This window comes from Diadema antillarum, unplaced genomic scaffold (assembly GCF_040938485.1).
Source record: "Diadema antillarum isolate AM-2024a unplaced genomic scaffold, OU_Dant_1.0 seq00000320_RagTag, whole genome shotgun sequence".
Classification (NCBI taxonomy): Eukaryota; Metazoa; Echinodermata; class Echinoidea; order Diadematoida; family Diadematidae; genus Diadema; species Diadema antillarum.
This window is the reverse complement of record NW_027271339.1, coordinates 1763414-1776075: the sequence shown is the minus strand read 5'-3', so window position 1 is coordinate 1776075 and position 12662 is coordinate 1763414. Positions and strand designations below refer to the sequence as shown.

Below are 12662 nucleotides of genomic sequence, written 5' to 3'. Positions count from 1 at the left end.
AAGACTGCATGGAAGCTTGAGATCCAGTATATAGGGGGCCTACATTGTAATCTCTTAATGACAACAAAGGCATTGGAATCTGTTACTTGCAACCTCCATGATGATAATCTTGGCAAACTACCTGAGGATCCATCTTGATGTTGGTCTGGCTGCACTGGATAAGATGAGAGTGGTATTCTGGATCCTCAGTCTTCACAATCTTCATCACGTCTTGAGCAATGGCAAGGACTTCAGACCATTGTGGGAATGTGTGTGTAGTCAAGAGTTCAAGCTGGAGTGCCAGTTCATAGGGACGGTCATCTATAGGGGAAAGTAACATCATCACATGAGAGCCAGGTTACACATAATTGGGGAAAATAATATCTCTCTAGTATCATTTAACTTCCAACAAAATGCTGATGCATTTCTCTCTATGTTCATGACTGCTTGATCCAAGGTTAGTGTATTTATGCACAATGCCTGCATGATAAAATGATCCAGAAATCACATACGTCATATATGGGCTTTTTTATTTCAGAATGACCAAGTTATGTAATATTGTTTTGTTGGAACAGTGACTGTTCAAACTGTGGCGATATAAAATCTTAGTTTTCTTGGTAAAAGTGACAATGCATTAGCAAGCATACTAAAACTGATTTCCTTTTGAACTATGACAAGCATGTGCATTTAGTGACAGACCAACAGTAAATGCATCAACCTCTGTAGAAATAATGAGAAAAAGGAATAACAAATGGAGTAAAGGAGAGACTACAATTGGAGAAAAGGGTATAGGAGCATGGCGCGGGGGGGGGGGGGGGGGGGGGGGGGGGGTAGGGAAAAATAGGGTAGAAAAAGCAGACATACAAAATGTCATTTGAATGAATGTATGTAAAGAGAAACAAGTATATAACTAAGAAAATACGGTACCACCAAATATCTATTTTGTAATGTTACCGTGCTCCACAAATAAATCCAACCATTGTGTTGCAGTTTTCAACTTGCCTTTGCTTTGATAGATTTTCCCACCACTTTAAGAATATGTTTATATTTCATGCCTTATGATTACAAATTTAATCACTACATTTCCAGCACTGCTGTCTCCTACAAGTTATCATAAATCTGTCAAATTTCTGAAATTTTACTGAGGTATGTAGAAATAAGAAAATAAGAAGTATGGCAGGTAGGGAACCAGGAAAAGGAGAGCATGAAAGCAAGAAAGAGCACAAGAAACCAAAATAGCTTAAGGAGAAAGACAAGAGATGGGGAGAGAAATAATTAACACTGAGGAAAGATTAGAGAGAGGAGGGATTGACATAGAATTATGGAATCATATCATGCATAGTGACAGGAGAATGGGTAGGGCCTACATAACAATACTAGGAAGTGATTATCAGGAGAACTAAAACAAACTTACATTCAAAAGTAAAAACAAATCAGAAGCCTGAAATTACACAAACACCATGAAATGAAAGAGTCTTGCTTTTATACGTTACTAATGTATAAAAACTGTTTTATGTGCCACTGTGAGCACAAAGGTTCAAATTTTATCAAACCATACTTCCTTTTATTTGTCTGAGAGAAGGTCATGTAGCTTGAGCTTCGAATTCTCTATGTGATTGAACAAACATTGATGTGTTGACACATATTTCTTTTCTGAACAGCCAGGGTTTTTTCTATCTAGTTCAACACATCAAAACATTTAAGTTTATGGGGAATCATTCTGAGGGCATACATCTTAAATGACACCAGTGATTCCCATTGTTGTCATTGGTACGAGCCTTGTGTGAAAGACATGACATGTATATTCTGTTTTTAACCTGATTTAAGCCTAGATGTATATGCATAGATCATTTCAAGTTAAATCATCTCACTTTAATTGACCTGAGAGAGAAAAATCAAACAATGAAAGCTTGAGAATGCAGTTCAAGATGGCTGTTCCAACTCAATTTATCATAAATCCACAATCCTAAAAACAAAACATGTTCTACCTTCCATGGAAAAGTGCAAAAACCTGCCTATACCTCTATAAGGGCAGTTAAAGTTGAACTCACCAGTTTTGTCCCCAGTAGGGTTCCTGTCTTGAAGAGCCAGCTGTAGTGGGTAGAGCCAATGGATGAAGAAAGGCTGGTAGGATCTGTTGAACACATACAGGACATTGAGGGTCTCCCTGGCTTCCCTGACGATAGTCTGATCTCTGTGCTTCAACAAGCATGGTGTGCTGCTGTATTTCTGTCAATCAAATGTTGAACAAGGTATGAAGTTATTTTAGCAACATAAGTGCACTCACCTGCCACGTCAAAGGAGAAGTTAACCTTAATGCACATGTGGATTGAGTGAATGCAGCAATATATCAGCAGAACACATTAGTGAAAGTTTGAGGAAAATTGGACAATCCACTCAAAAGTTATGAATTTGTACAGCTTCTGGAGAGTCACTGCTGGATGAGAAGACTACTACAGAGTATGATGTCACATGCATAGAACAAGATAAGGAAAATATACAGAGAATTCCCCAAAATTTATTCTTTTGAAGAAAGTACAGATTCCCTTGACTTGTAACTGACATATATACAGGGTAATATCATTCTCCCTGCCTTCTGAAAGAGCTAGGCAAGTCAAATGCTCTTTTCTAATGCAATAAAAGTGAAAATATGTTGAATTTTCCTTACATTTTCTTTATATCATTCTACACATGTGACATCACAAGCTGTAGTAGTCTTCTCATCCAGTGATGGCAGGATTGAATCTAAAAAAAAAAACAACCATAGCTTTTAAACAGATTGTCAGATTTTTCTCAAACTTTCACTGATGTGTTCTACTAATGTTGCTGCATTCTGACAAGTCCCAAGTATACTCGGGCAGGTGTCTATGGGAAATGGATGTTGTAGCAAAATCTGTCCATCCTCAACAGGTTTAGTATATTAAGTTGGTTTCACTCATTAGCTTTTACATGTGAGAATAATAACCCCACATTGCTTATTAATGATTTCCCCTAGAACATACGAGTAGTATATGTGTGGACTTTGTGTTACATACTATTTTCAGTGACTGAGCAAGTCGGTCCAGTGTAAATAGCTTGGACACAAGAAAATGGACGCATCATAACAATGTGTGCATGCACACACACACACACACACACACACACACACAAACACACACGAGAAAGAAGAGGTAGCATTGTAATATTCCTTAGTTTGCCAGGATTCTACAAAAACTGATAGGCCTACTGCTGTTCTCTTCTGTTTTCTGGTTGCTTAAAGGTAAAATTGTGAACACATCCCTTAAACTCTTACAGTGCTTTGCTCACTGATTGGCATGCACACTGGAGTGCTTTCTTTGTTGATATGCACTGCCGAATGGAAACATATTGTCATTGTGTAGAGGAATGATGAAGTTGCTGCATTAAAAACCAAACAAAAACAAAACTCACAAATCTAATCTCTACGTGGGTGTTAAAGTTCATATGCCAGTAATGTATTCATCATTTATTGTAGCACAAACCTCTTGAACAGCTGTCTCTATGAGGCCATCTATAGGTGAAGTAGTTGTAGACATCAGTCTTAACTCTGCCTTCCCTCTCAATACCAACTTGGCAAAATTCTTTCTGAGGAACATCTCAGCACTCCTATGTAGAAAAAAAGAGAGAGGGAGAAAAAAAAAACCCACAAATGTCAGCACAACTTAGACTAACAGGTTATCTGGAATCTATTGATGTAGATTACACTCATCATCATGCAGATATTGATAATGAAATATGTTATCAAAACTGAATGTTGTCAGTACATATCACAGTCAAATCAATATCCTCTCTGTTTGCTTGTAAAATGCTCTGTAACAGTCGTGCCCGGTGTTGTCACATTACATGCCACAGACACACAATGAAAAATTGAGTACCAGCATATCAAAAGACAAAACAAAAATTTAGGACCACTTCACATCTGACTTCTAAATCTTTCTTCACATGATATAGTCCACATTTATTGTCTAATCATTAGTACACTATTGAATACTAGACTTGAGAATCAACAATAAATCTGAAAATATGTTAATATGATGATCTTTCACAAACAGAAATTGTAATGCTAAATCCTTCGACTAATCAGCTGTTAAGTTGATATCAAGTTTGTGTCATTTCATCTCTTTATAATACAATCAAATCATCCGATTAAACTATGATTAAATATTTGAAGTAACAATGCATCATGACAGTAATAATAATAATTGCATTTATATGGCGCTTCATACTGACATTTCTAAGCGCACTTTTGCTACTCATACAAATAGACTAGAAAACACAATAACATTAACAAAATCAGCGTTAACAGTAACAAGAGAAGAAGAAAGAAAAGAAAAGAAAAGAAAAATACATGTGATACAATGGTACAATAATTGATAACTGTGTGCGCCTCCAGAAAAAAAGAAAAAAAAATACAACTGATTAAACAGGTGAGTTTTGAGAAGAATTTTAAATGATTCGACAGATGAGGCATTCTGAATATAAAGAGGGAGTTTATTCCAAAGAGTGGGAGCAATGGAAGAGAAGGCTCGGTCACCATAACGGGTTTTTGTACATGGGCCATGAAGTAATTGGAGAGAGGAAGATGAACGGAGGGATCTGGCAGAAGAGGAGGAGCGGAGAGAGACTAGGTTTTGAAGATACATGTATAAATGAATATCAGTGTTACAGCAACCAGAGAATTCTACGGACTGCATGCATGTATGATAATGCCAGCAAAATTCTGCAGCCAAATATGTTTCAAACTTCTGAAATTTGTTGATGATCACATCCTTGGGGGTTACATTGCTGAAAGTTATTGGGACAACATGCAGTGGTAATATTTCATGCTTATACAAGAAGAAAAAAAAAGGAAAAAAAAGAAAGGGAAAGATGTTTTAATACATGCTTAAGTAAGATGTTGATAAACAATAGAAATTGCTAAACATCTACAAAGTATGTTTCTCCAATAGGTAGAAATTATGAATTTCAACTCTTCTTAAAACAGAATTGCAGAGACTCCAACCCCAAGCACCTTCTGATCAGGAGATTCTCCTGCCTGAAACCCCTAGCAAACGGGAGACTCCAATTTGATGAGCGCAAAGCGCACATCACGAGCGCAAAGCACGAAGTTCCTTGCGGCCGGGGTCCAGGGCCCACTTAAGGGCCCTGGAAGCTCTAGGGTTCTAGATGCTCTCTCGTGCTATCTAAGGCTTATTTTTCAACGTACAATGATATTATTAAAGTAAGAAATCATTTCAAGCGGGAGACACAGAGCCAGGGCAGGAGAAATTAAATCTCAAGCGGGAGAATGGGAGATTTTGCAAAAATGGGCTTTCGGCGGGAGATCTCCTGTCAAAAACAGGAGAGTTGGAGTCTCTGGAATTGGGTGAATGGGTCGGAGATAAAAAGAAAAAAAAAATGTTGCAAACTGATTGTGCTTTTGCACAACACTCACATCTGGAGTTACAGTGCATGACACACAATGGGTCAATCACCCTCTGGGTTTATTATACAAATATACCAGGCCTGAGAGGCTCTGGTTGAAACTACGGGCATGAGGTGCCCCGAAGAAAATAGTGCTACTGAAGTCACCGAAGGCACATAGTTTCAACCGGTGCCTCGAAAAAATGACCTGGTATATTTGTTTTATATCCCTCCCAATGAATTTAAGAGTATTCGACTGCTGGTATTCTGTAATTATACCCCCTTTTTTTAGGGAATCTTGCTTTACTCTATTCAAGAAGATTGACAAGTCATTCACGCTCGGGAAAGCAGTTCAGCAGGAGGGCAGCGCGTACGCGTACTATGAAGAGACAACTGCGCGCTCAGCCGCTAAAGTGTACTCGGTGCATTGCTGTACAACGTACTAGTACTGGTAAACATGCGAAAACTGCAAACTCACTACGCGCTTCATACATGCAATACGCCTACTAGTATCCGATCTGTCAACAAGTACGTTGGTGCAGTGATGTGCGTGCTCGAGCTGATCAACGATGTGACTGTGAGCTGCAGTTGATTGTGTTTTCTGTCGTCTTTCTAGCTGTCTGTACATGAATATTTCCTGTTAAAAATGCAAGTATACATTGTAAATTTGGGTAGCATTCAGTAACAGCGAGTCTAAGGTTAGATTAGGCACTGGAAAATTCTAGCAGTTAAAGCATCGAGTGCCACTGTAAATTCGTGTGATTCGTGTTCTAACGTAAACAGTTAACATTAGACTCTAACTCGTTAGACACTCTAAAAAATAATTATTCAGATGAGATTACGGGAACTATAAGGGTCTACTGTTAAACAGGTAGAACTAACGTTTATAGGCTAACTAGATCTAACTTGCGCTAACGTTAGAAATAATGGCTTAAGCAGGCCTACTATCTACTGCAGTTTGTCAACATCTTTTGGTGGGTCGCTCGAGTTAGTGAACTGCGAGACCAACTTTCAAACGGCGAAGCATGAACTCCCCAAAATTAGACAGTCCTACAATGGGATATAGGCATAGACACTACCTTAAATCTGGCATACCGTAGTTAGGGGATCATACTTTCTCATACATTGCACCAAATCCTTTGAACGATCTTCTATGGGCATATATCTCTACGAGTCACGACATGCATCTTCAAAACCAGGGCCAAATGAAGCCTAACCAACGTTAGATATTAGAATAGATCTAGGCCTACGGTACGTCGAAGAGCCCTAGCTTGCTTATTGTTGTTGTCTAATTATAGATCTACGATATCGCCTACTCTGTTGTTTAACGTAATACAATGCCATGATCACCTTTTTAGGTAGAATGAGGGCTTTATAAGAGTCTCTCTGATCTCTCTCTCTAACGATACACGTACTGAGTGTATGCGTGCCTTGTGGTTCTCGCGAAGTGAAGGCGCCGCGATACCCATTCATTTGTACATGAAATCTCTCGCGAAGCGAAGGTGCTGCGATACCCATTCATTTACACGTTAAATATTTCGCGTCGCGACGCGAAGCAAAAAAGGCGCGAAAATCACCAGCGTGGTATAGTTTTTACCATTTTCCCTAGGGAGAATAGTCATACGTGTATTTGTATGGTAGAATTATGTTTTGTTGTTTACAGTGCTCTCGACCAATCAGAGGACGAGAAGCAATTTGTGAGGGATATAAAAGGAAATATTGGATGATTCACATTGACAACAACCTTACTTTTCTACTACTTCATTATCTGACATCATTCTGAAATGAGACACTGTGAAGAAAACCTGCACAGAGGCACTGTGAGATATATACTAACTTTTGTCCCTTGTAAGCTTCCTTGTAGTTCCTCAGCATCACCTCATTCCACACCTTGTACCTGAGACTGCCAGGGAGGGGTCTTCCTGACAGCTTCCGGCACACCTCTTCCAGCCGGGTGGGGTCACGCCGCAGCACAGCACACAGTGACTTGCCCAGGAGGTCACTGGTCTGACCCCAGCAGTTTGGGACAGGGTGTTCCCGAGTGCCCACTTTGGAGGCAGACCATGAGAAGTCTGCCAGTGGAGTGTCCTTTGGGGTGTCAGCAGGATGATTGATGGTGCTAACCCTCTGGAGTTGTGTGAGTTGAGTTGCCAGTGTGGGTTCTTCCCCCTCACTTGATGTTGGCATTGTCATTTCTTCTTGCACCAGATATCTTTTTGTCGTCATTATTGTAATTCCATAATCACAAGGGAGGAAAACACAATATGGAAGTTTATTCCCAGTAGAAACAGCATATTGTTATGATGTTTTCAAAGCAGATGAAAATTCAGTCTCATGGTTTGAACTTACAACTAACAGGAAGATTAGGGTTTGACTTTATACCAGTATGTTCTGAAACATCAGAATTCTAATTACTGTATAATGTGTTCCTTTCTTGGAGCAAATTACAGAAACAACACCACTGAGAGGACATGTAAAGCATTCTCTGAATGCATAAGTACACGTGCATTAAATGATGTACTCTACATGGAGAACACTGTTTGATATCACAAAAGATGAAAGCAAGAGATTATTAAGTAGAGGGGTGAAGGTTGAGGTGTGTTTTCTTCAATTTTGTTTCCCTCCACAATCATTTTTAGAGGGAGACAAGAAAACTCACATCTCAATCATAAGAGATGTTTGCCTGTGCAAATGCTCAATGTTCACTGCAATGAAACTAATGGCAAACAAGCACTAACATTTGTGCATATCATATTATTGAAATACAAATCATTTGTTAAACTCAAGCAATGCAGATAGAATAGCGCAAAGTTTCTTTTTCCCCCAGTGAAGGGTGGTATGATCTAAATATGGCAACCAGTATGAGAAGAATGCCACACGCCATCTGGAAGTGTTCAATAAAGCTTTGCACACTCTGAGGGTATTTGTATAATGCATATTATGGTGAAAGTATGTGCAGTTTTCCTCTTCTTATTCTCTTTTTTTTTCTGGCAAAGCCTTTGGGTTCATACCTATGCATGCCTGTGCTGAATACGGCTTCCATCCTGGACATGGTATCCAAGACCTCGCCTGGTACAGGTCTGGCTACAGGAGGCTGGTCTGTGGGTGGTGTGATAGATGACTCAGTGGCCGATGCACTCTTCTTAGGAACCAGGTATCCACAGTCTGCTGCTGCCAAGTCCATCTTCTCTTTGAGAAGCAGCTGGGTGGACTGGAGGATCTGCTGACGTTCATCATCACTACATTCCTCAAGATCCTGTGAACTCATTTCATGTTCAATGTATGTGAGTGTGACTGGCATGGGTAGCAATTTATTTTTGGAGCTGCTAATCCAAAGCATGTCATTTCTCACATCTATAAAAGTTTTTTTTTATTTGCATTATAATTGCAAAATCAAACATTCCCATCTTCGTTTACACTAAATTTTTACACATTTCAAAATTTGTAGGACTGAGCTGAATGTTTGAATAAACAATTTAACACAATACATATTTGCAGGTACAAGAAATTACACATTTTCTTTAGAATACATGTGTATACATATCTGTAGATCAACTTTATTTCATGTATGACACATGTATGCCAGTAGTGAGTACACATATACACTTGTATGGTCAGGGGCACCAATCTGTTTTAAGGGTTGGGAGTGGTGTGGGAGAGGGTATCCCCCTCCAACATGAAGGAGATTTTGCATTTTCATAATTGAAATTCACCGATCCATTGCACAAGAGGGAGCTTTTGCATTTTCAGAATTAGAATTTAACAATCTGGTGCACACTTTTCAGGAAATATTTAGAAAAATGTTAATCAAAATGTAGGGAAAATAGGCATTTAAGGTAAATAAATGCATGTCAATGACTGGAAAATTGTGTTATCTGTAACCCCTTGTTCCATGTGTGAAGGGGGGGGGGGGATATGGTGGATTGAAATAACATGATCTGGTGCACTCTTCTTATGGAATATTTGGAAAATTATGACGGCTTTGTTAAGTATTGATAGTTAAAAAACAATGCTTGCTTACAATTTGCCATTTATGTTCTGGCAGTCTATCAACAGTACCTGTCTTACATGTGTATAATTGTGGGCAAAATATGTTTGCCCCCCCCCCCCCCCCCCCCCCCCCATCCCCGACCAACATCCCTAGATATAAAGTGCTCAACTTAAACTCATTGTTACATCTTAAATGACTCTTTTTCTTCCAAAATAGTTCTATTGAATGAGCTTATCTGTGTTCATATCCGCTCTTCTTATTTCTTTGAAGTTCTGGTACCGTACCTTTGTTTCTTGTCTTTTGTCTTGCTTCGTCTGGCAGATCCATGAAGGTAAATCTGGTGAACTACCACTTTTACATTGATTGCTAATCACTCTAAATTGCAAAAGCTTTAGGAATTGTTGATTTCTTCACTTCATAATGGATAATGCTTCATATCATGCATGTGCTCACAATCACTTATTTTGATCTTGCAAAACTGCATTGTACTTTCAGGTGGTAACAATAACTTTCTGATGTAAATGATACAGCTCATGAAATGAATTTTAAATGTTACCAAATCAACCATATTTCAAGCTGAAAATAGGATATGACACGTCTAAAGCCTGCCGCACACTACATGATCAGATCGGTCTTACGACTAGAGAGGCAAACCAGGTCATACGACCATTCGTATGACTCGACACTGCAAAATATACGACCCGACTACCAGGTACACAGCTAGGCTTACGACCATTCTGGCTTCAGTACATCATACCGAAAAGTATGTACAGAAACATACGCAGTTTGCACAGCGAGCGCTTACATTATACTGTTTCGTGATTGGCTGAAAGCCCACGACCGGTCATGAAAATTTGACATGTCAAATCTCTAAGACTGGCACTAAGACCCTGACCCAGTCACACGACTAGAAACTAGCCAGGCTGGTGATGTCACACTTCAGGTCGTACAACCAGTCTGATCGTATAGTGTGCAGCAGGCTTCAGACTATCCACTCTATGTACACTAAAAGGTTACACCCCTAGACTGAATGATACCAGAACTTAGGGAAACAATCCAAACCTATTACCTTTGCAGGAACAGCCCATGACCACTTGCTGAGATATTTCTGCAGGAACCCTACTCCCAAGAAACCAAAGATGGCTGCTCTCATGAGTGGATCCGACAGCTCTGGCTGGATCCTCTTGGCCAGGGCCTGGCTTAGCTTGTCATACACCTGGTGCCATGGTGACCCAGGCATGAGAGTCTCCTGCACAGCAGAGTCTAGCCACACATGGTTAAAAGGCCTATAGCGGCTCATGGCATCACTGGCATTCAGTGCCATTGTCACTTTGAATTGAGATGCTCCCTCTTATTGCTGCTATGATTGTCAATACAGTCACATGAAAGGGAATACCCCTTCACTACACGTTAATCTTCAGTCCTACGTGTATTGTAGCATCTAATACTCTTTGTGGGCAATGCTGGGTGGCATGATTGTTGTTTTTGTTGATGTCATCACCACTATGATCCAGCATTATAGCTATGAATACTCATCAAATTTGTGTGACATTCTGCAGGTGTTCTTCCATCTTGCAGATTTCCTCTCTCAGTTGGTTCAATGGACATAATGTCTGCCTTTCAGAGGTAATGTTGTGGGGTCCCAAACTGCCATGGGAAGAACTCACATTATCTTGAATGTGCAGAATGCCCAAGCTAACCCACAATGCCAAGCTAAGAATATCTCTCTCATTGACAATTGACTTATGAAAAGATTACCAGTCTAAGAACAAGCAAAAAAAAAAAAAAAAAATTGAGACTTCATGCAATAGTCTGTCTCCTTCCAAGTGTGAAAAATCCAACCATCGAGGCACACGCACAAATTCTGTAGAGACAAGAAGCTGAATGCAGCTGCTCCTTTGAAAGACAATCTCAGACAAAAGTTCAGCAATGTTTTTATGTTGCATGCACCCCTACAGATACACGGTAATATCTATGATCCAGGCTCCAACATACACACTGAAGAAGGCTCTCTGTCATATCACATTGTTCTTATCATGTTTATACAATGAAGGTGTGTCAATGGAGCTTTGTTGTTGTTTTTTAATCTCACAACAGCCTACATATCATCAGAAACACTGCAGGCCCACAGCTGTCCATTACTTTTCAGCACAACATGCCCACAATGATGTCACATTTCTGGCACTCAATTCTCACGTCGGTTTGCACTCTGTCAAGGCGTGAGCTTACAATTGCATGCACACTGTATGTTCATACTCCATCATGCACTGCCTACAAAGGAGGGAAAAGAGCCATCTTCATACATGCAGGAGGCATTCACTTGGCCTTGTCAGATCCATGCGTCAAGTCTGAAATAAAATGACATGTAAAACAACATGTCGTGAACTTGTTCTGAATGTGCATGTCTCACTCTCTTCCATGTTTCATATTTCCTCTCATTATCAGTGTGTATAATATATTTACTGTAAAACAATATGACTGAGCTTTAATACTGTGATCTATATGAAAAACTGAGTGACAAGTCACTTTCTGTGTACTCATAAAAGTAAACACATAAAAGTAACAGCATGATGTTCAAATCATTATTTGCACATGCATGCTCCAATGACGGATCTGATCATGTATTGTACCCCATCATACATGAATCATTGATTTGCAACTTCCACTGAAAATAACATATATTAATATTAGTTTGAGTCTTTTGAACTGAAGAACACTCGTGACACAACTAAAAAGCACCATTTCATGCAATGACACTGACCACTTAAAAAGAGTGAAGAGAAAAAAGACAAGGAGCATGTCAAGAAAATGAATTATGAAGACTGCTCAGCACAGGATTTTGTGTTAATCCAAATACCATGCAAAAACAGTTAGGTGCAAATATAGTGGTGAAAACTCTGAAAGATTAAAACTAAATTATGTCTACTAACACACAAAGACCACTATGGAAAAAGCGTTTCTTTCCTGCCTTTTGACTTGTTTTTATTGAATAACATCCAACAACAGAGACTTTATCATACACATTTGCAGTAGCACATTAGTTACTTGGCACTGGCATCACAGTGAATAAAAAAAAAAAAAAAAAAAAAAAAAAACACCTTGGTGACAAAATATCTCACCCTACACAATTAACATCTCCTTGCACAGCCCAGAAAGAGAATAATGCCGCCTCCAGCACCTCTTGGGGTGAAGGTATAAAAAAATGAGAAGAACAACTAGTGTACAAAGCACATTCAGTCAAAGGGCACAATAATTTTTGTGAAAGGTTGAG

At 39.3% G+C, this 12662-nt stretch overlaps 1 protein-coding gene across 1 annotated transcript in view; it reads right to left on the bottom strand.

The window, feature by feature from the left end:
* The window catches only part of LOC139730547 (uncharacterized), a 30030-nt gene extending 18167 nt beyond the window's left edge, over nucleotides 1-11863 (bottom strand). The window contains exons 1-6 of the mRNA XM_071641402.1: nucleotides 10461-11863; nucleotides 8412-8656; nucleotides 7238-7612; nucleotides 3480-3603; nucleotides 2031-2208; nucleotides 122-300 (exon numbers count right to left, since the gene is read on the bottom strand). Coding sequence (XP_071497503.1) covers nucleotides 122-300; nucleotides 2031-2208; nucleotides 3480-3603; nucleotides 7238-7612; nucleotides 8412-8656; nucleotides 10461-10715 — 1356 coding nt within the window. The 5' untranslated portion in view covers nucleotides 10716-11863. The remainder of the gene's footprint in view (nucleotides 1-121; nucleotides 301-2030; nucleotides 2209-3479; nucleotides 3604-7237; nucleotides 7613-8411; nucleotides 8657-10460) is intronic.
* Nucleotides 11864-12662: the final 799 nt, after the last annotated feature.